The sequence below is a fragment of the Crocuta crocuta genome, unplaced genomic scaffold (assembly GCF_008692635.1).
Source record: "Crocuta crocuta isolate KB4526 unplaced genomic scaffold, BGI_CrCroc_1.0 scaffold153, whole genome shotgun sequence".
Classification (NCBI taxonomy): domain Eukaryota; kingdom Metazoa; phylum Chordata; class Mammalia; order Carnivora; family Hyaenidae; genus Crocuta; species Crocuta crocuta.
This window is the reverse complement of record NW_027529525.1, coordinates 4,141,065-4,164,312: the sequence shown is the minus strand read 5'-3', so window position 1 is coordinate 4,164,312 and position 23,248 is coordinate 4,141,065. Positions and strand designations below refer to the sequence as shown.

The following is a 23,248-nucleotide window of genomic DNA, read 5'->3' as shown; positions in this document are numbered from 1 at the left end:
GAACACACATTAGGTCTTAGAGCAGGTATTTGAGCTAGTCCAGTTGCTTGTGATGCCTGGAGACTTAGCATTCTTCCTCTTATGACATCTAGGAGTAGAAAAAGCCCTTATTTATTCCTATTTTTTCCCTGAGTGCCCCAACTAAAAGTGAGATGGGTTGGTGAGAACTGTAGTCTAACAGCCTGGTCCTGGGTTTGTAACCCAGTCCTCTAGTGTCTGACCGTGTGCCTGTTCCTCCCAGACAAGTGCTCCACCTGCCTTCCTTCTTCCCTGTTGTACTGCATCAGGAAAGGGATCTGACACCCAGTGTTTGCACGAGTCTCCATATTCATAGAGGGACCAGCGATGGCAGAAATATTCTTCATTTCCCATTCTGGTCTTTTCCAGCTGGTTGACCAAGAACCCAGCAGAGACTTTGAGCATTCCTCCTGCTGCATCAGATTTGGGGGTACTCTATTGCATCTCTTTAAATCTGGCTACAGATAAGGCCTCATACATAGATCAAAGGAGGTAGAAAGAAATGGCCAAAAACACTAGAAGCCATTCTTGAGCTGAAAGAAGAAAAAATTTGGCTAGAGCACCTGTGCAACTAAGCTGCCCCTTGAGAATAGATTCACAAAAGAGAGCTTTGGACCTCAGGCCCTATCCAAACGTTCATTTATTCCACATTTGATCGCATTCCTTTTGTTAATAGGGCCAATCCATAAAGGCAAAAAAATTATAGACACTCCTCTAGCTACATTTAGATTGGCACATGCACATTTTGTTTTGTTTTACACAAATGCCTTATGGTAGCCAAAAACGTTCACTCACAGGGAGCAAAATAAGTACATTGCTCCAGTAATGCTGGCAATACAGCATTTTTTATTATTATAGTATAATTAACATACAGTGTTTTGTTTTACATGTACAATATACTGATTCAACAATTCTATATATTACTCTGTGCTCATCATTATAAGTGTTTTCTTAATTCCCTTTATTTATTTCACCCATCACCCCATCCAACTCCCCTCCGGCAACTACCAGTTTGTTCTCTGTATTTAAGAGTCTGTTCTTTCTTCGTGCGTTTCTTTTTTCTTTGTTTCCTCATTTGTTTTGTTTCTTAAATTCCACATATGAATGAAATCATATGGTGTTGGTCTTTCTCTAACTTATTCCACTTAGCATTATACCCTCTTAGTCCATCCATGTTGTTGCAGATGGCAACGTGACATTTTATCTGTTGTGAAAAATGCATAGGCAGGAAGGAAAAAAATATAAAGACAAAAGAACAAGGAATAGTAATGTCTTCAGATCTTTCTTTATTGGTTGATTCTAGTATTCTGAAGGGGAAAAGGCAGAGGTTAAACTACCAAAAACGAGTAGACCAGGAGAAGCACAATAAGAACAAATTAATACCCAGCTCTAAAGCATAAAAAGGAAAGAAACTCAGATGCCTAAAATGAACAGTGAATTCGTGTTCTGTAGTGAGCTATGTGCATTTTTGTTCTGTAATGACAGTGAATACAAAACCGTGGATAAACCCGTTCTCTTTTTTCCCCCTTTCATCAGCCATCAGTAGCCAATCGGGCCATGAGAAGAGTTAGTTCAGTTCCATCTAGAGCACAGTCTCCTTCTTATGTTATCAGCACAGGCGTGTCTCCTTCAAGGGGGTCACTGAGAACTTCTCTGGGTAGTGGATTTGGCTCTCCATCAGTGACCGACTCCCGACCACTGAACCCCAGTGCATATTCCTCAACCACATTACCTGCTCAGCGGGCGGCATCTCCATACTCTGCACAGAGACCCGCGTCCCCAACAGCTGTACGTCGGATTGGGTCAGTCACCTCCCGGCAGAGCTCCAATCCCAACGGACCAACCCCTCAGTACCAAACTACCACCAGAGTAGGGTCCCCACTGACCCTGATGGATGCACAGACTCGAGTAGCTTCCCCATCCCAAGGCCAGGTGGGGTCGTCGTCCCCCAAACGCTCAGGGATGACTGCCGTACCACAACATCTGGGACCTTCACTGCAAAGGACTGTTCATGACATGGAACAGTTTGGACAGCAGCAGTATGAAGTCTATGAGAGGATGGTTCCACCTCGGCCAGACAGCCTGACAGGTGAGTGCAAGGTGACAGCACTACATAAAGCCCGGTGAGGAAGTCTTCTGTGCAGTCGTCATCGAAACAGAGCATGATAAAGTGGAAAATGCTCGGGGTTTTATTTCAAAATTTACACTGCTGACTTCAAGTGACTTGTCTTTCAGGCTCTATAATTTTTAATGCATGAAACTATATACATTCATATCAACCAGAAACCTTTTGCAATGAATACATTCTTCCCCTTCCCAATATTAGGATATAAAAAATACCTTTTTGCATTTTAGAAACATTGATTGGAATTCTAAACTGTTTGTTGGGTTTTGTTTTTGTTTTTTTAATGAAAAATTTTTCACCAGCTAGGCCTACCTATATCCAAACCTCTAAGTTATGTTAAAAGATGGTATCAGGATATCACATGAAATATTTAGCTTTTTAAAAAGAAATGCTTTAATGATACAGAATATGGATTTTTTTCCCTACTGCCTTGATTTTAGCATCCCAGTGGGAAATGCACCAAGCTCCTTTGATTACCTTCAAATGCCACTTGGATTAAATCAGAAAGACACCAGCAAGGTGCCTGGTATTATAGCCATTTCCTCCACGGTATTTTCATGGAGGATTTCCCACATAATGTATAGGGATTGTTCTTTTTATCAAAATGCAATTTATCTTTAGTTAGTGTTTTAAAATACATTTTTAACCTAAGATATGCACAGTGGTAAAAAAAAAATTAAAGAATGTGTGTTTACATATATATGCATTACGAATGTGCACACTGTTCTTTTATACTATTGGGATTCTATTGTATATATGTTATATATCTTATACTATGTAAATATGTATATCTTCTTTTTGTTAATATGTCTGAGAGTGCCATTCTGTCAATAGATGCCTAGGACCCCATTTTTATAGTTGCATTATAATATATTTTATCTCTTATTAATGGACATTTAGATTTTTTCATATTTAGGCATTAGAGACAACAATGCAACATATATGTAGTTAGTTCTGTATTGGTCTTGCATATTTGCGCATAGATACTAAGATAACTGTGGGATGCATTTCCTGAAGTAGAATTGCTGGATCAAATTACATACTTATTTGTTCTTAAAGAAATATTATCCTACCTCATGCCTTCCAGGGAAGTGGCACAGATTTTTATTTCCACCAATAGGTCTGATCATATCTGTTCTCCTAAACCTTCACTAGCACTGCATATTGTCACAGTGATTCATCTTTACCAGTGTGGTAGATTAAAAGCTGTACCTCATTGTTTTAAGTGCCCTTTATTGAGTTATGACTGAGATTGAAGATTTTACATGTTTATCAGCCATTGTATTTCTTTTCTCCAAAACACAAGTTTAGGTTTTTTGTCTATTTGTATAACTTATAAAAGCTTTTTATTCTTGAGTAATTTAACTTCTTGTAATATACTTCTCAGGTATTTTTTTCTATTTTGTAACTTCTCTTTGGACTTTGTTTTTGGTATTTCTTATTTACAGAAATTTTTAATATTGTATATAGTAAAATTAATATCCTTCTGGCTTCTGGGAAAGGTATTTTCTAATTGAATAATTTTGCATGAAGAATTAATATTGAACTAGATTTTGAGCTCAAAAGAAATTCCTAGTGGAGAAACCACCTCTTTTTCATTCAGTCATCAGAGAAGTGTACTTGGCTTAGATATTTTCTGGCATGCCTCTGAAAGTATGCAACAAAGTGAGGTAGGAATCATTTATGAAATACTGTCTCCCAAGGAAACCTTAAAAGATAAATAGTTCTGAGGATTTCTGTATCACCCCCCTCCCCCAGCCCAGTGTATGCATAGAATTAGCTATACAGAAATCTCTGTTTGCAGTAGAGTGAAGTGGAAACCCAGGAAGGAAGTGAGCATATCAGTTACTGTCTCTATGTTTAACCCTGAGAGGGATGATCGCCTTTGGTCTAAAAAGCCTGCCTTCTGCCATCGCAGGTGAAAGTAGACTTTATGTTTAGAGTTGGCCTATCATAGATTATTTTCCCCTAGTCTACTACAGTCTTCAAAAGAAGCAAAGGGTTTCCTTATAAAGGTTCTAGGGAAGCTCTGCTTCCCATCATCTTACTGCCCATTTATACTGAATGTGGATCCTAATTTGCGAATTCCTTTCTTTCATTCTTACTTCCAAAAGCCATGTGCTTACCATATTTACTATGGTTCTTGATCTCAAAGGATTAATAACCTGTTAATTGATAAGCCTGAAGCAATATTTTTTAATAGATTCAGACGCTTGGATATTTGGTGATCATAATTTACGTGATGATACAATATGTGTATTGATTACTTCCTACAACAGAAAAATACTTCTGCCCTAACATATTCATTTCAGTAGAATCATAGCATGTCAAGAAAAATTTTGAGAATACAAAGAATACTGTTTGGAAGATAAATTTATGTTTATTTCCAGTGTCTTAAATACAAAGATTTTTAAATCACAGGGAATATGAACATGTCATTGTAATAAGTAAACTAATATGTATTTGTGGAATTGCAAATAGAAACTATTGGTTAGATAAATAATATTGTAGAAGAACAGCAGTTTCCATTATTTGGAGGCAGAGATAAGTTATGAAAAATTTTTATAAATGCTTCTGGAAAAGTAATATATAATAACAATTATAGACCATAATTACTTACCTGCCAGTTTAAAAGATACTAAGTTATAGTGAACCTTCTACACTTAATCATTTTAATTAATCTATAGAGGCTATGTAATTTTGTAATGTTTTTAAATGTAAATATGTAAGATTGTTTTGTTTGTAGGTGAACAAAAGTAACTATCACTATTATGTTACTCACAAAGATTTCTAATATCAAAAAGTGCTACATTTCAGTCTGTCACATACAGTAATTTCATCTCACTAATAATCTTATTCCAAATGAATATTTGCTGGATCCTTTTCATAGTTCTCAACAAGCTCATTTGGTTACCTTTCCCATGAAATTATAGTAAATACTTCCAAATATTTATAAATCATATCATATTGCATGGTTTCCAGTCCAGCCAGATTCTTGCACAGTGAGAATAGAACATTCTGACAGTATGCAAAGTGCTTTGTTTGGGGGGATGGCTGTTCAGCCAACTTCATGAGCATCTGGTGTTCAGCTTGCCTGTGCCCAGCTGCTGAGTGATCTACAGAGTATCGTGGCAAATTACTGATTTGTGCCTTTACTGAATGTTAAGAGAGCACCTCATATTGAAAAGATTACCAAGGACTGGGTACATTTACCTGCCACTTTATATCACCATTAACAAATACAGTGCCTGCACTTTTATTCAGAATACTCCTGGATCCCATAAGGAAATGGAGTTTATCATCTGCTAAGAAGAAGAGAAATCTGCCAGTGAATAAAAAGCTGAAATCTCCAAATGAGAGCCTTATCATAACATAATATCTTCTTTAGAGTTACATTGGCTTCCATGGACCCCTGGTGGGCTAACTTCATGGAGGGCTCTGTCAAGTTCAAGATTTCTCAGACCACATCTTATTGAACCGTGAAGGTTCACTGTGTCCAGTGTTGGGTTCCTCTCAGCCCTACCAGGAAGTAGTTCTCTGATGGAGACAAATCACATTTCCTTTTGGGCTCTCCCTTTCCTTGGTTTTGAAAGGAGGTTAGGCTGGATCATCTCCCAATTACATGATTGTTTAGGCCTATGGTCTTTTTAGCCATTTTAGCAAGTGAATAGCCAGTAGCTAAAGCCCACATTGGTTCTTTTAGTTTCTTACCATGTCACATTGCTGTCCACGATAGGTAATAATCATTCATTTCAGAAGCTCTGCGTATTAAACTTCTTGCTACTCCTCACTAAGCGACATTATCACTCAACGCTCAGGCCCATTTGCTTTTTGTTGTGATATGATTAACCAAGCTAATGGGATGTGAATGAACCTATCTTTTTGTAATTAGATACTGTGTTAATTATTTGCAATCTTTTTAAAAGCAAGTAAGTGCTGACTTCAGATATGTTTGTGCTTTCTCATGTTCATATTTGGAATGTAACCTTAGTTACTATTCTTACCAAGTGATAAATTTTACTTACTAATGATGACAAATCACAAACTTCTAAGCATCCTAATATAGAATGTACCAATGAACTTTCTTTAAGAAAATAAAATGTTTGAGTTTGAACTGTACTTTTTTTAAGTCACAAATCCCATGTGTAAACCTTAGTTATTAGCAATTTGAATGAATGAGTATTTCAAGTGATTTAGTGTTAATGTACTAACTTTGTACTTTTCCTTTGCACTAGAAAGAAGGTAAACAAGAATCTGGTATGTGGGTTCCTGCAAAAACAACCATTTTTAAGGAAAATTACAGTGATAACAAATAGTAAAATAATACCTCATAATACTAAGTAAATGTTATTACTTCATTGACAATAGTCCAAATTTTGTAACATAAAATTTCATGTTTTACTGTAAAACATGTAAAAATTTACTCTCAATTCATATGGGTGAATTGAGAGACATGTCAAAAGTATTCTTGAACCTCAGTCTTTACTAAGCACTATTACATAGGCACTGTCTTAGATGTTGAGATTTAAAGAGGTGTGGGACATGGTGGGCCCTGCCCCCAAAGAACTGGTCATTCAGTTCTGCAGAGCAGGAGACGAGAATGGCATGAGCCATTGTTTTTATGTTTTAACTGTGAAAATCATGTAACAGTAGAAGAGGGCATTCTCTCTGATCACCATGATAAAATAGCTTGGAGTTGGGGGAATGAATTTCAGAGTATCAGACCACTTAATAATTTTTTCTTACAAAAATGACCTTTATTTTGCCACGAAGAGAAAGTTTATCTCTAAAGATGTATATAGCATCCGTTTCATATCGGGCATCCTTCTTTTGTAAAGCTCACTAGGTTCAGTGTTTAGTCTTCACATTGGGTCCTATTGGTTACGTCCTATGAATTAAGGCTTTTAACCTCTCCACAGTTTTCTCAGTTTCTTAATGATGTAATTTTCCTGCCTCTAGGCTTACGGAGTTCCTATGCTAGTCAGCACAGCCAGCTTGGGCAAGACCTTCGTTCAGCTGTGTCTCCTGACTTGCACATCACTCCTATATATGAGGGGAGGACCTACTACAGCCCCGTGTACCGCAGCCCAAACCACGGGACCGTGGAGCTCCAAGGATCACAGACAGCATTGTATCGCACAGGCTCAGGTGGGCCTTGGTGCTGTTTAGCTGCTCTTCCCAAATGTGAAGGCCCAAGAGCAGCAGGATTTTGTTGAGACTGGTACCCTGTTAGAACGAAATCATGTCCATTCAGCTGTCAGATCAGCAGCTGTCACAGCAGATCAATTATAAGTGATATATTTTTACCTTTGTTTAATCAATGAATTCAGTGATTATTTTGTTAATTCACAAATAAGTCTGCAAAGGTATACATCTGATTCTCCTTGGGTTAGATACATATTAGATATAGAAAGGAAAACCTGAGTTGAGATATTTCTTTGTGGTTTTTGTTGCCTGGAACATGTAGTTAGAGAAGATCCCTTTATGAGTTATTTGGCTATCTTTCTTTCAGTGTGTATGTAGCCCAGGTATATTTGGTATTACTCTTCTTCAGATACTAGATTTCCTCTGATTGTCTATGTGTAGAATGTGAAATATTCCTCATGATGGACATGGTCTGAGGCAGAATACTGTCACTGCATTAATAAAAACAGGGACAAGTGCATCACACCCTTGCACCCCCCACTCTCACATTTATGCCATCCCATAGTGGCTGATAGAGCAGAAACTGGCCCTTGGCCACGTGAGCTGCTAGATTGTGCTGCTGGTCTGGGTCATGGAATCCCAAAAGGCCTCTTCTTCTTCTTCTTCTTCTTCTTCTTATTCTTTCTTTCTTGTTTTTTTTTAAGATAGTACAGATCTATGAACTTGCCCACGTGGTAACCCCACAAAGGCACAGCTCTAGGATGCATGCCTCCCAGAATACCAAGATGGAGAAGACTATATTTGAATTGGTTCTTTGCCAAAAACTGACAGTTTGGTCTGCTGCAGGGTATTTCTTCTAATAGAATGTACCAATTTTTAATAGATGTTAGTAAAGAAATATTTCATTTGTTACATTCTCTAAGGGATTTTTTTAAAGATCTAATTGGCTATGTTAAATGATTTGTGATTCAGCCTCCTATCTAGAAATAGAAGGGAATTCCCAAGGAATTTCTTTCATAGGATTAAGAAACAAATGTTATTAAAATCTTTTAATTGGGGGAAGAACATGTCTGCAATTATTGGGGAAATAGCTTCTGGAGTAATTAAGAAAGAAATGTTATATATTGTGTACAGTACTTCTATATATAGCATCATCCAAAAATTTAAGGGACTACCCAGAGAAGAATTTAATATATCAGCCTTCTTATGAAATAAATTTTCCAATACTATCAAAATCCAAAGTTCTATAATTAAAATGTGGATAAAAATAAGTAACCTCTGTACACTAAGTGCACAAAGTTTGACGATTTCAATTATCTACAGGTTTGAATAATTATCTTGCTTTTTATTGCTAAAATGAATTATGGCACAATTGTAATAGTTTCATTCTTTTCCTATATTTCTCTTGCATTTTTTTTTAAGTTTAGTATTTTGAGAAAGAGGGAGAGAGAGAATCCCAAGTAGGCTTCGTGCTGTCAACACAGAGCCCCATGGGGCTTCATCCCACGAGCCATGCAGTCATGACTTGAGCTGAAATTAAGTCAGATACTCAACCAACTGAGCCACTCAGGTGCCCCTCGCTTGCATTTTTGTTACTAAATCTTTATAAACATAGTAAGATCAGTCATGTAAGCAGATTTATAGTTTTATGTTTGCTCTTTTCTGCTAATCAAATTGACTTATTATTTGTGTATATTAAAACCCTAAGTGCCTTTTTTAGCACTAAAAAGCTAGATTAGTAAAACCTAAAATCTACATTGAAAATATTGGTAAAATCTATAAAGCAATTTACATAATTGTTAAAAACTATAATCTTTCCTAAAATTAAAATAGCTTCACTTGGAAAAGTATCACCTTGTGGAGAGTATACTAATCTTTTGAAAAATGTTGACTTTCCAGTAGGTGTTGGAAATCTGCAAAGGACATCCAGCCAACGAAGCACCCTTACATACCAAAGAAATAATTATGCTCTGAACACAACAGCTACCTACGCAGAGCCCTACAGGCCAATACAGTACCGAGTGCAAGAGTGCAATTATAACAGGCTTCAGCACGCAGCGCCAGCCGATGACGGCACCACAAGGTCCCCATCAATAGACAGCATTCAGAAAGACCCCAGGCAAGTGCTGTTTGTGAATGTGCAACAGGCTGCAGGATCACAGGCATCAGTGGTTCCTTCAGTCTGACTTTTTTCCAAGTTGCCAAGTCTATGATAGTATTAGTTAACTCCTAATCTCTAGTATTTCCAGTTGTATTTTAAGCACTGTAGGTCACTGACGTTAATTCAGTTTAAAGATCGATTCCTTCTTTTGATGCTTTAGAAGTTAGAGAATGCATACAATATCTGCAGCACTCATCACTGAAGTGCTTTACCAGGAACACTCCCTGGATTAGCCTCTGAGTCTGGATTATATGTATGCATGATTTTAAAGGGTCATTTTACCCCATTTCCTTAATCCTGACTGACTTTTTAGATGAGGACATCAGAAAAAAAAATAGATGGGGTTTTAAACTAGAAAAGACCAGTGTTGTGTACATTTTGAATCCTACTGGTCAATGCTATGTTGTGCTTTTATTAACTAAATCCTTTGAAAAGTTTTCTGCCATTTAGAAGAAAGTAGTTTACAAGAAATTCTCCTATCTCATAAGCAAAGAAAATTTGGCCAGTAATGCATGTTTCCTCCTTTTCATTTTATTTGGCCATGGAGAAAGAATCTTTTATTAAGATAAGTATGAGTCATTTAGTACTTGATTGATTTTGAAAAGTAGCTTCATCTTTAATGAAGGCCACTTAAAATATTTAGGAAATAGTTCATAGCAGCACTCTCAACAATAGCTAAAACATGGAAAGAGTCTAAGTGTCCATCAACGGACGAATGGATCAAGAAGATGTGGTTTATCTATACCATGGAATACTACATGGCAATGAGAAAGAATGAAATCTGGCCATGTGTAGCAACATGGATGGACCTTGAGGGTGTTATGCTGAGCGAAATAAGTCAGGCAGAGAAGGACAAATATCATACGTTTGCACGTATAGGAGGATTAGGAGGAACTTAACTGAGGAGCAAGGGGGAGAAATGGGGAAATGGTAGGGGAAAGGGAGAGAGGCAAACCATGAGAGACTCTTGAATGCTGACAAAAACTGAGGACTGATGGATGTGGGGGGGAGGGGGGATGGGCATGGAGGAGGACACTTGTGGAGATGAGCACTGGGTGTTATATGGAAACTAATTTGACAATAAACTATTTGCTAAAAAAATATTTAGGAAATAAAAAAGATATTTAGAAACTGAAAGAGAATTTTAATTTCTAAAAGAATGGAATTACCACTAAATTTTAAGCAGCTTGAGTGTATATTAAGGTATATATTAGCAAGATTTCATTCACTCTTTGCCAACAAATTGTTGTTTTATTAGCAAATTGTTATAATTATCGATTCATTTTTAGCAACCTACCAACTTATTCTAATGAATGTGAATTAAAAACATGAGTGAGATTTTGGCCATTTAAACAAAATAACTAAAGGTACTCTTGAGTTGAATGGGAAGCCCACTGCTTCACTAAAACCATTCCACAAAATGACTCTTGCCTAAAATTCTTAATAGTTCACAGATACATTTGGTTCTACTAGTCCATGTTCTTGACATATTAAGGGTTTTTAAATAATTTGTCTTACAGTACCTTCAATATAATTAATTCAAAAATTCTTTCACATGATTCCATTTTTTTAAATTCTCAAAATGCCAAAATACTAAGACACCCTAATAGGTGTGGAAATTCCCAAAAGGGTTTTGAATTGTATGCAGTTTAGATCTTACCTCGGCTGAACCTGCAGAGAAAAAGAACAGCTATCCAGAAAGACAGTGAAGTGTGATTAGAGCTTTGAGCTTAATAAATGTCCCTGAAGATTTCAGTTTTGACCTCTGGTATGAGTAGATTCATGATAAATAAGGATTTCATGTGTGATAATACACTTCAGCTATTCATAGTATGATAATTTTGCAGTCTAATGCATAAAACTGTTATGGCTAGCTTTGATTATGTGAAACTCCACTGATAATGTATTTTGTAAGTTGAATAAATGATTATTTTATAATAAGTGCATTTATTCTAGATCCAGGTGAATTTGAAATTTAAATATTCAAACCAAAATAAAAAGCTCATGACAGGTTTTAAATTTTAGTTTTGAAAATCGCAAACGAAGTGATATTTTTATTCACTTCTAAACCCATGTTCTTTACCATTAATGCTGCATTATAATTAGCCTGAAAATTTTAAGACTGAAGAAGTTATTAATGTTTTCCGTATAAAGGGAAGTCTGTGTTTTCTTTTAATAGTTGTTGAGCGTAGAAGCAAAATTTATTAGTAATATAAGTGATACATCTAGAAGCAGTAACAAAAGTACTTCCAATGGAAAGTGATAGTGACGTAAATAGCATTCATGGTGTTCCTTTTAAGCAGTGCTTAATCTGTACTGTCCAGCAGAATAATACCATGTACAATTCTTTTGACCTTTATGTTGTCAAATATTTTACTTCTACTATAATAAAACCCATAACTATTCTTACTGTAAATAGTCAATTTTATTTTTTAAAAAAATTAAGAGAACAAATGACTTTATATTTACTGTATGTTTACCACATATAGTTCGCTTCCTATATGTTCTTCTACAAATTCCAGTTTCCATCTCGACCCCTTTCCCTTCAGTCTAAGCACTTCCTTTAGCCTTTCTTCTGTTGTGTGTCTGACAGCAACACATTCTGTCAGCTTTAATTTATCTAAAAATGATTTTATTTCATTCATTTTTAAAGGATATTTTTGTTAGATATAATATTCCAGATTGACAAGTGTGAGTTTTTTCCTTTCAGTACTTTAAAAGATGTCATTCATTGTCTTCAGTCACCATTATTTCTGATGAGAAATCAGATGTCATTTATGTCATTCTTCTCCTTATGTAATGATAGTATCTTCTCTCTGGCTGCCTCTCAGGTTTTACTCTTTATCTTTGACTTTCAGCAGTTTTACCCTGACAGGAATACCTATGGGGTTTTTTTTGTTATTGTTGTTTTTACATTTAACTTGCTTGGGATTCACTGAGATTCTTTGAATTCGATTGGTGATTTTTATCAAAACTGGGACATTTTTAACCATTATTGCTGTAAGTATTTTTTTTCCTCTCTTCCCCAAACTCCTTCTCCTCTCCTGGAGTAACTTGACATTATTGTATGGGTTTCTAAAGCTCTGTTTATATTTTAAAATAATTTTTCTCCCTATTCTTCACATTGGATATTTTTTGTTGATCTGTCTTCACATTTACTGTCTTTTCTTCTATAGTCTCCAATCTGTTGGTAAACCCATACAGTGAATTGTTTATTTCAGATACTTGAATTTGGTGTGTGTTTTTTTAAAATAGTTTCCATGTCTCTGAAGACATTCTTCATCTGTTCAGTCCCTGTTTTCCTTTCCATCTTTGAGCACATCCATAATGATTTTTTAGAGTCCTCCTCTGACAATTCCAACATCTGGGTTTACTTTGGGTCTGTTTCTAGTATTGGGGTTGGTTTGGTTTGGTTTGTTTACACTTTTGTAGGTCACATTTCTCTGTTTCTTCTTATACCTAGCAGTTTTAAATCACATGCTAACTTTTGTAGATCATACATTGTAGGGACTCTGGATTATTTTGTATCCTGTTAGGATTCTGAGTTTTCATTGTGGCAGATAACCAAATTGCTGACCGATACTTTTGATTCTGTCAAGATTGGTTCTGTTCTTCTGGGATGGATCTGTTTCAGGTTTGTTTTACTCCTAGCATATGCTTCTACTCTTTGGTATAGTTCTCTATGGAGATTAAATGCTGAGGTACTCAGGAAGGTGTGTGATCTGACTAGGCTGGAAGTCCAGAATCACCTGGCCTATGTTCAGCTCTGTCCTGCAATAGCTACTGCATCTGACCTGCACATGTGTCATGGACATATACAGCCCAGCATTCAGTTAAGGACTTGTGAGGAATCCTCCTGCAGACTTGTAGAATCTCTTCTCCATAGTTCCCAGTTCCCTGCCCCACAAATTCCAACCATTTTGGCATCCCCAAATTCCCATCTCTCCCTCACCTCACGAAGTCCATTATTGCTCTGCTTCACGAGTCCGGCTTCCTATGTCATGATTCAAAAAATGCCCCCAGGCAGAAAGCCAGGGTATATGGGGCTTCTATGAGGGTTCCTGTTTCTCAGGGATTATCTTGTGTTAAGTGCTGTTCAGGACCTAAAAACACTTCCTCCATATATACATTTTATAGTTGTGTTTTGTGAAAGGACTAAGTCCAGTATCAGTTATTCTATCATGGCTGAAAACAGAGGTCTGGGCTTAGATTATAATGAAGCAAATCCTGACAGACATTGATGCTCTCCAACCAGCCCATGAATTGATAGCAGTGTTTCCAGGGTAAATTTCTGCTGAAAATCAGGGTTGTAATTGATGCCATCCAAGCCTGACTGCCCATCTCTAGCTGGAGTCTGGCCCTTATGGTACCCAGTGATGCCAGAAAATCTTGACCATATCTGTGCCACTTAAAGAGGACAAAAATGTGTATTTGTTATGATTTTGAGTCATCAAGGAAAAATTAAATCACACACCTTGCAGTCTGTTAATTAATTATAGCATAGATTTACATAATAGGCTAGACAGATTTTGACCAGAAATAGTTAACATAGTTCCAGTGCATAAAAGGAAATTTATTATACAGAATAACCCTATTTAGTTCCTTTCTCAAGGCTGATGAATATTAACAAAACATCCATATCATAATTCAAAGTATGTAAAATATTTTCATATACATCATCACAATTTAATCATTACAGCCAACCTAAGAAGAAGGTACAACTGGGGCGCCTGGCTGGCTCAGTCAGTTAAGTGTCCGACTTCGGCTCAGGTCATGATCTCACGGTTCGTGGGTTTGAGTCCCACATCGGGCTCTGTGCTGACAGCTAGCTCAGAGTGTAGAGCCTGTTTTGGATTCTGTGTCTCCCTCTCTTTCTGACCCTCCCCTGTTCATGCTGTCTCTCTCTCTCAGAAATAAATTTTTTAAAAAACATTAAAAAAAAAAAAAAAGGTACAACTGATAGTTGTTTTGTTCCTATTATACACATGGGGAAAGTAATGTTCCAAATAACTAAATGCTTTTCAAAATCACATAGTAAATGAAAGACCTAGGACCTCAGTATAGGCAGTCTAACTCCAGATTGTGTGGTTTTTCTCCTGCCTCTTTTGACATCGGTGGTATTCGTGTCTATTAAGAAGTCATTAAGTCCATCCCCCCAAGACAGAAATCTCCATCTTACCCTTGGCTTCAGTTTTCAAAAAAATCATCTGGCTGTTGTGCAAAGAGTAGATGGGAAAAGGGACTGCTCTTTGAAGCAGATGGAGCACATAGGAGGCTATTAGTTGGGTCAGGCAAGATGAACAGAATGGATGGGTTGGGTTTATAGGAAATATTTTAGAGATAGTCAACAGAGCTTGCTGAGAGGTGGGACAAGAAGGATACAGGAAAGAGAGAAGTCAAGGATGGCTCTCTTTTGTTTTGAGCAAATGTTTGGATAGTCTTCTTGGCACCAATATTTTCTGATTCTTTTTTTTTTTTTAATATTTTTTTTATTTATTTCTAGGAGAGAGAGAGAGACAGCGTGAGCAGGGGAGGGTCAGAGAGAGAGAGGGAGATACAGACTCTGAAATAGGCTCCAGGCTCTGAGCTGGCAGTCAGCACAGAGCCCGACGCGGGGCTCGAACCCACGAACCGCGAGATCATGACCTAAGCGAAAGTCGGACGCTTAACCGACTAAGCCACCCAGGCGCCCCCAATATTTTCTGATTCTAATACATTCTTTACTTGGCCACCAGAGTTATCTTCCTTTATAAATGTGATCTTGTATATGTTGTATTCTCTCACTCTTCCGCTACAGAACCTCTGCTTTCTGTTCCATATTTGTGGAGGCAGCGTAGAGACTACCTGGGTTTCACCCACCTCTATCAGTTATTACTAATCTCAGGTTCCTTACCTCTATCAATTGTTATTTAATAATGCCTATGCCATGTGGCAACAGTCAAGGTAAATGAGGTAATACATATAAAGGTCTTGATACAGTGCCTGACACGGGTAAACTCCTTGAATAAGACATGGTTTCATGTACCGAGTCTTGTACACCAAACCACATCTTATCCAATGCTTGCATCTCTCTGGCACCTGCTGTGACACCTGCAGCGTAGTAAGAATTCAGTATTCATTTGAATGGGTGGTGTGTATGTGTATGCAGGGTTAAGTTGCCCCTTGTAGTGGACAAGTGAGTTAATGCGTGGAGCCCTCTCAGATCAAGAGAGACTCTAGACCTTTATAAACTGGGCAGTAGAAGGAACACTGGGTTGTCAATTTAAAGATTTTTTAGAGTTTATTAAACAGTATTCATTTTATTCATTTTGTATAGTAGTTCATCCTGTAATCAAATCCACAAATTTGTTGCTTTGTGAACCATTCATTTGTTTTTTTAATTTTTTTAATGTTTATTTTTGTGAGAGAGATGGGGGCGCACAAGTGGAGGAGGGGCAGAGAGAGAGGGAGATGCAGAATCTGAAACAAGCTCCAGGATCTGAGCTGTCAGCAGTGTGACACAGGGTTACTGTGAAGTCATGACCTGAGCCAAAGTCAGACGCCTAACTGAGCCACCCAGTGAACTGTTTCTAAGAAGTTGATCTTTATGTAAGAATAAATTCACATTTAACAAGGATGCTAAACAGTGAGCCAATCAGTTGACATCAGAAAATTCCCACAATGTGATGTTATCTGAAAAAGCAGAGTATAAGTGTAAGTGCATAGTATGACTGTATACTCAGTATACAAGTAAGCAGGATAGCACACCGGCTCTGAAAGCAGACTGCTCTCTTGACTAGCTGGGTGATTTTAGGCAAGATGCTTAGCCTCTCTGTCTCAACCTCCATATCTATGTGGCTGCAATAAGAATAAATGAATTAATGGGGCGCCTGAGTGGCTCAGTCTGTTGAGTGTCCAACTCCTGCTTTCAGCTCAGGTCATATGACAGACCCAGGTTGTGGGATCGAGCCCTGTGTTGGGCTCTGTACTGAGCATGGACCCTGTTTAAGATTCTCCTCTCTCTCTTTCTCCCCACATCTCCCCCAATACTCCTCCCCTGCTTCCTCACATGCACACTCTCTCAAGTTAAAAAAAAATTTTAAATTGAAATTAAATGGTAGTTCCATTTAAAAAAAGAATAAATGACTCTATATATATAAAATGCCTAGAATAGTGCCTGGCACAGAAGAAGTGCCCATGAAATATGAAGTGCTATTTAAATATNGGGGGGGGGGGGGAAGCAGCAGGAAATGTCAACAGTGGTTTTCTCTGATTATAGGATTACCAATTAAATATTTTTTAATATAATTTTCCATATTTCTTATAATCAAGAGAAGCCGTAAATACAAAGTTTCTTAAAAGTCATCAGGCCCACATTGCTTGCGATTTCCAGGCTGACACCAGATCTGCCTATTCCCAGCAGCCTTTCTTTCTCTCTGCTCAGGTGTGACTTCTCACCTGACTCAAGTGCACTTGTTTACTTGAGCCTTACACCTGCAAATATCTGACATAGGTAGAAAGGCATAAAATTAGAATCAAAGAAGAAAATGAGAATGGAAAAGTTTTTCATATTAAGAACTTCCTTTGTTCTCTTGAACCTCTTTCTGTGAAGCATGATTTCTTTAAGATCAGAAGCATCTCAGCCTCTGCATATGTTCATCGGGGGAAGAGGGCCTTACATTATATATTTTAGGAGTTTGTAACTTCCAATTTTAGTCTCAGCCAAGCCTTTTTTCTTATGACAAACTCTTCATTGAGTGTATTGTTAAAACATGGTCATTCCTGCTTTGAAGCTGTGTCTTTCTTGCGCAGGGAGTTTGCCTGGCGTGACCCTGAGTTGCCCGAAGTCATTCACATGCTGCAGCACCAGTTCCCCTCCGTGCAGGCGAATGCAGCCGCCTACCTGCAGCANCTGGGGCGGTGTCTTGCCATGGAGCAGTCATGTGCTTATGTGCTTCATACATTACAAGATGCATTTCACTGGCCATTTTAAAGGGATACTGTGATACCATATACTCCTTTATTTCTTAACCGTGCATTTCAGTATTTCATAGGAGAAACCCAGATGAGCATATTTCTTGGAGTGCTTTTAGCATTTTCAAATCCTGTGTCCACTCATTAGCTTACTTATAAAACATGAAGCAAAATTCGATTTAACTTACATTTTTAAAGTATTTTTTTGCAAATCTATTAGATAAAAATTATGCATGAAACTACTGAGCTCATGTACTTTATGAGATTCTGGTCAAGGTTAGTGCCGACATGCAATTAAGCCAAGTTACAGAGAATTTATAATTGTTACTAATACTGAACATAAATGAGTATTTTATTTCAGAGTTTAAAGTTTTTTGGCATTTATAGAAATACAGTGAGTCATTGGTATTGACTAGTGTCCTATGACATACAGATTCTTTCTTAACATTTTTAGCACCCCCCGCTCCCCGTGCAATGGCAAATAGAACTAAAGTGTTTTCCTCAGCTTCATACGCAAAACAACATACCAGTTACTGAGCTAAAGGTGGACAAAGGAAATAAAGCCGAAAATATTCATGTAATATACTAATTAATTGACAAATGGAAGAAAATTAGGGAGAGTTGTCTAGGGAAACAATTCCGTAATCCAATGACTTCAGTCAAAAATCCTTACCTCTGATACATACAGGTTGATTGTGTTTGTATATTTGCTCATTACCCACAGAAGTATGAGCATAACCCCTCTGTGTGTTTAGGAGGGTGGAGTAGGACTATGCTACCTACACTTGGCCATTAATCCACCTAAGACTCCCTTCCTTTTTTTAAGCCACAAACCCAGGAAAAGAGCTTCATCTTGGAAAGGGTCCTTAATGTTTATGAAAGATGTGTCATTTAGAATAAAAAGCAGCCTTTTGAAATGATCTGGAGTTGTCCATTTTCTCGGAAGTCTTTCCATAACAGACTTCTGTTTGATCACTTTTTAATCATGTGTCGCTTACGCCTGATACCTCATATTTTTCACTCTAGGTGTGTAGGTTAGGGGGAATCAAGCATCTGGTTGATCTTTTGGACCACAGAGTTTTGGAAGTTCAGAAGAATGCTTGTGGTGCCCTCCGAAACCTTGTTTTTGGCAAGTCTACGGATGAAAATAAAATAGCAATGAAGAATGTCGGTGGGATACCTGCCTTGTTGCGACTGTTGAGAAAATCTATTGATGCAGAAGTAAGGGAGCTTGTTACAGGTGGGTAAACAATGTGATCTTGTCCTGGAGGAAATGTTGAAAGCCATCTAGCTGATGTCCTATGTGGTGGCACAGTGAAGGACTTGGAGGTTCTAGGTAGGAGATCATGATACAGTGTGCACAACTGTGACAAAGGCTGAATCTAATTTAATTTGATGATTCAGAAAGCACTTGCACTGCTGCAGGGTCGTCCTGACTAGTATCACTTATTGCTCTTTAGTGTGTAAGTATCAGCTAACAGATGTCTTGTACGGAGGACTGCATACAGCTTTTTATGATGTTTTCCATAGTAAATCTACTTGTACTAAATAGAACAGCTCTCCTTTATTATGAAAGTAAAATACACTTAATGGATTGGCTACCTTCCACTTCAGTTCAGCCAGGGTCCAGATCCCTGTTCGTACCTCAGATGCTTTCCCGGCTCCCAGAGATGCACATGTAAATAAACCTCAGCCTCTGCCCTCAAGTAGCACTCTGGATCAGGAGGAACAGGAGTGGTTCTGGCAATGTCAGTGAGAAGCAGCAAATGCCAGGACTCAGTGGGGGCTGCAACCAGGAGTACAGAGGATGGGCAGGGAGGTCCCCTGGTTGGTGTGAAACCAAAATTGCCCTGAAGGATGTGGAGGCCTTGGCTGGGGAGATAGTCTAGTCACAGGCAGAGGTTCTGAGCCAGCATGGAATACAGGGTCAGAGCTTCTGGCAAGAGAGGCATGCTGAAGGAAGGCAAGGCCGAAGAGAAACGCAGGCCTGGTTTGGGGAACTTTTGTGAGGAACTTGTGTCCCATACACAGTGGGGGTGATTATAGGGTGTGGTGTGGCCGGTTTGGGCCTTTAATGCATTCTTCCAGCAGGCAGCAGGGTGGGGGATTGATTTGAAGTAGATGAACATGGCATCTGGGAGGCCTGTAATCTCAAGGTAATAGCTTGAGCCACATCTATGATAGAAAGAAGGGGTGGTTTAGGGGCGCCTGGGTGGCTCAGTCAGTGGAGCATCCAACTCTTGATTTCAGCTCTGGTAATGATCTCACAGTTCATGAGATCAAGCCCTGTGTCGGGCTCTGTGCTGACAGCAGAGCCTGTTTGAGATTCTCTCCCTCTCCCTCTCCTTCTGTCTCTGTCCCTCCCCTTGTTCATGCACTCTCTGTCTCTCCCACTCTCTCTCAAAATAAGTAAATAAACTAAAAAAGGGAAGGAAGGACAGGGTGGGTGGTCGAAAAGAGGGAATAAAGAGAAGCACGTCATGGTCAGGGCACAGCGATCCAATGTGGGGAGTGAGAGAACAGAAGGAAGTGAGTGATGCTTTTTCTTGAGTGATGACATTGTAGCAGTGTCAGTTGGGTTCAGGGGTGCTTGAAGTCCAGGTAAAAGAACAGTTCTGCAGCAGGGCAAATTAATGACAGCATTATTTATAACAGAGAATTGGGGGGAAATACTGAGTATTCACTGGTAGGAAAATAATTAAATAAATGACAGTACATTCACACAGTGAAACCAGACATAAGGATTAAGACAAATGCATTAGAGCTATCTTTGGATAGCTCTAATATCTGTATATCTAATAGATATATAGATAAATATCTAGAAGCATTGGTGGAATGGTAGGCACAGCATGATACTAGTGGTATAAAGTGTCATAATATGCAGGTTGAGGCTACAAATTATTTTCTGATATACACACGACAATAAAGTTAAAATTTTTCATTCAAATGACAGAAGACAGATTAAGGGGCAGGTGGGGGGACAGGTAGAGAAAAAGGGATTGGGGGATTTAAATCCAGCTCTCTTTCTCTTAAAAAAAGAAAGAGAGAGAGAGAGAGAGAGAAAGAGAAAGAAAGAAAGAAAGAAAGAAAGAAAGAAAGAAAGAAAGAAAGAAAGAAAGAAAGAAAGAAAAGAAAGAAAGAAAGAAATCTGAAACAAACAAGACAAAATGTCAAAGCTAGATAGTAGTTACCTGGGTATCTTATATTTGCTATGCTATTTTTCATGCCTGAGATATTTAATTTAAAAATCTCTAACAACATTTAAAAAAATTAACTGCATTCCCCACTGGCTTTCATGATGAAATCAGAGCTGTAGGTTCTGTCACATATAATTCAGTAACACTGGGGAATGTAGCAAACCGTCATGAATCTAATATTTGAGGGGAATCAACTTTCTCCTAAGATATTAAAATTTAAAATATAGTACCCTGTACTCCAAACAAGGTATGAAATTTACATACTAAAAGTAGAATAAACTTTATATATAATCTGGAAGTCTGCATTGGACTGCCTGCCTTAACATAGTTTGAGTATTAATGCTTTAACACATCTAAATTACATATTGATTTGTTAGTAATGTCTCACTCTCAAATGCTTTGGAGGCATCAAACCCTCTCACACCAAAAAATAAATTGTTTACACTTACATATGTATGGCATATGTGTATAAAATGAAAATTAGAGCAGGATAAATAGAGCTAAGAAAAAAGGATGACTATAGACCTATCCATTCTAGAAGTCAACACACAATCACTCCCTTACATTAAGCTCTCTGTGAGGGAGGCTCAAAGGAGACCATGTGTCTGCAGCATGAGTGCTTTCTTTCCTTGTTTGGTGTTTCTTCCCCATCACTGTGAACTTCCTGTGTAATTGTCCAAATAACATCTCCCAGTCACACCTGTGCGGCCGACAAGACTGCCAACTGATGTGTGTGGGCTCCCTGCAAGATCAGTGGCAATCCAGGGAAAAGCCTGATGTTAAAAGCATAGCTTCTACTCAGATCTGGTTCTCTTTTGATGAACTAGTCATGATAGATGTGTAGGGTGTTGTTGTTGTTGTTGTTGTTGTTGTTGTTTTCTCTTCTGTCATAATTTCTCACAGGAAGAATAGGTCTTTGTTAGATTTTTGTTTCTGAGGTTTTATCCTTGGGTGAAATGATTATAGTGTTTTTTTGGAGCACGAGGAATGTATAAGATTTAGTGATAAACAAGAAGCAAGTACATGAAAGTTTTGCAATTTCTTTTTCATTTGAGAATAAGTCTGATTTATTTGAAGTAGAGCCAGACTTCACTAAGAGCTTTTATGTACTAATTTGCCCGGTGCATACTCTAGATGTAAGTGCTACTTTAGATGCTTCCCTCCATGTTTCACTCTTTCTTTGTGGGTGCAGTACTAGTTGCTGAGAATGCAAGATGTTTTAAGAAATGGGTCCTAGCCTTGAAAGGAGGATACGAGTGTTTATTAATTCAAAAAGCACTGTTTCTCCAGTAGACCATATTGCTTCCTGTGTAAAACTAGCACCAATCTCTCTCTCTTTTTTTTTTAAACACTGCCAGTAACTTTTAGGCTTTAAAAGTATTTTTTGTCCTTATATGTATGGGAGGAAGAATTAATAATAACTCTATACTTTTACTCCTAATAATTTATACTGACTTATGAACTGATTGCTTATGAAATGTTCTCTTCAAAAGTAGTGTTTGCTTTGGAATGGGAGTGCTCAGTGTGTGAACACTTCACTCAGTTGACATATATAAAGGAGTTGGATCAGAGGACTTCAAAAGTGAATTTCGAGCTCCAGAACGCTGAATGTCAGCCTGGGTTTGATTTGTATATAAACATTATCCAGCTAATATGAAACTACAAAGTCATAATATAAATCTAGCACAGTTGTGTCTGTGTGTGTGTTTTGCATGTATGCTCATATTTGTAGACCAAGATTTATGAAGACAAGAAAAATTATATTTCACATTTTTTAGTTCCAGAATTTAGTGATACCACCTCTAAATGATGTTCCTTATATTTTTTAGAATAACTAATCCATGGTGTGTTTTAAAGCCTGGCAATATCAAGACTTCTTGGGCTCTTTCATTAACTCTTCCTTGAGTCAAATACTCATAAGCTGTCTTTAAGCCAATCACAGGGTCGGAGGAGCCCTCAAAATGAATTTTGTTCCATCAGCTACCCAGTGCCTGAATTCCCCGTATAGCTTCCACACAGCATAGCCACCCATGATGTGCTCAGACCCACAGAGATGGGGAGCTCACTGCTTTGTGGAGGTAAGACTGAGCATCAGGGTTTTCCAGAGAGCAACAAGAAAATATTAAGCATGGCTTGAGAAGGCAAGCAGATAGGCCTTCAAGAGCTCATGTGGCCTAAGAATAACCCTATAGGAAAAGACCAGTCACCCTACATCCAGCCTCCTGGACCTTTCCTAACCAGGAAGGTGTGTCTCAAGCTGAACCATTCTCATTAAGGCATGTCTGCTCCAAACATGGGCAGCTAGGCGCTCTGTGGCCACATCACTCAGCATTCCCTGTGAGCTGCCCATCTCCTTTAAAATCCTCTTTGAAAACAGAACATTATCCTTCTAAACTTCAGTGTCCTGCCAATGTCTCCACGAGTTACGCTGCCCCTGGCCAGCCTAGTACAGTACTTGCCCTTTGCAGGGATGGTGTTGGCGCTCCTCAACTGAGATTATTGTCAGCTTAGGATCATGAAATGTTAAAGTACAAGGAACTGCTGTGTTCAAAATATTGTATTCTTGGAAGAAATCACTATCCCCTATAAAACTAGGTATTTTAATTTTCTTAACGTATGTAATTCAACCTAGTTACTAATTCAAAGGCT

At 38.0% G+C, this 23,248-nt stretch overlaps 1 protein-coding gene across 1 annotated transcript in view; it reads left to right on the top strand.

Annotated features, from left to right (window-relative positions):
* Positions 1 to 23,248, top strand: part of PKP4 (plakophilin 4) — a 239,164-nt gene that overhangs the window by 180,254 nt on the left and 35,662 nt on the right. Inside the window, exons 7-11 of the mRNA XM_077761029.1 lie at positions 1,555 to 2,107; positions 7,103 to 7,291; positions 9,188 to 9,407; positions 17,241 to 17,379; positions 18,429 to 18,642. Coding sequence (XP_077617155.1) covers positions 1,555 to 2,107; positions 7,103 to 7,291; positions 9,188 to 9,407; positions 17,241 to 17,379; positions 18,429 to 18,642 — 1,315 coding nt within the window. The remainder of the gene's footprint in view (positions 1 to 1,554; positions 2,108 to 7,102; positions 7,292 to 9,187; positions 9,408 to 17,240; positions 17,380 to 18,428; positions 18,643 to 23,248) is intronic.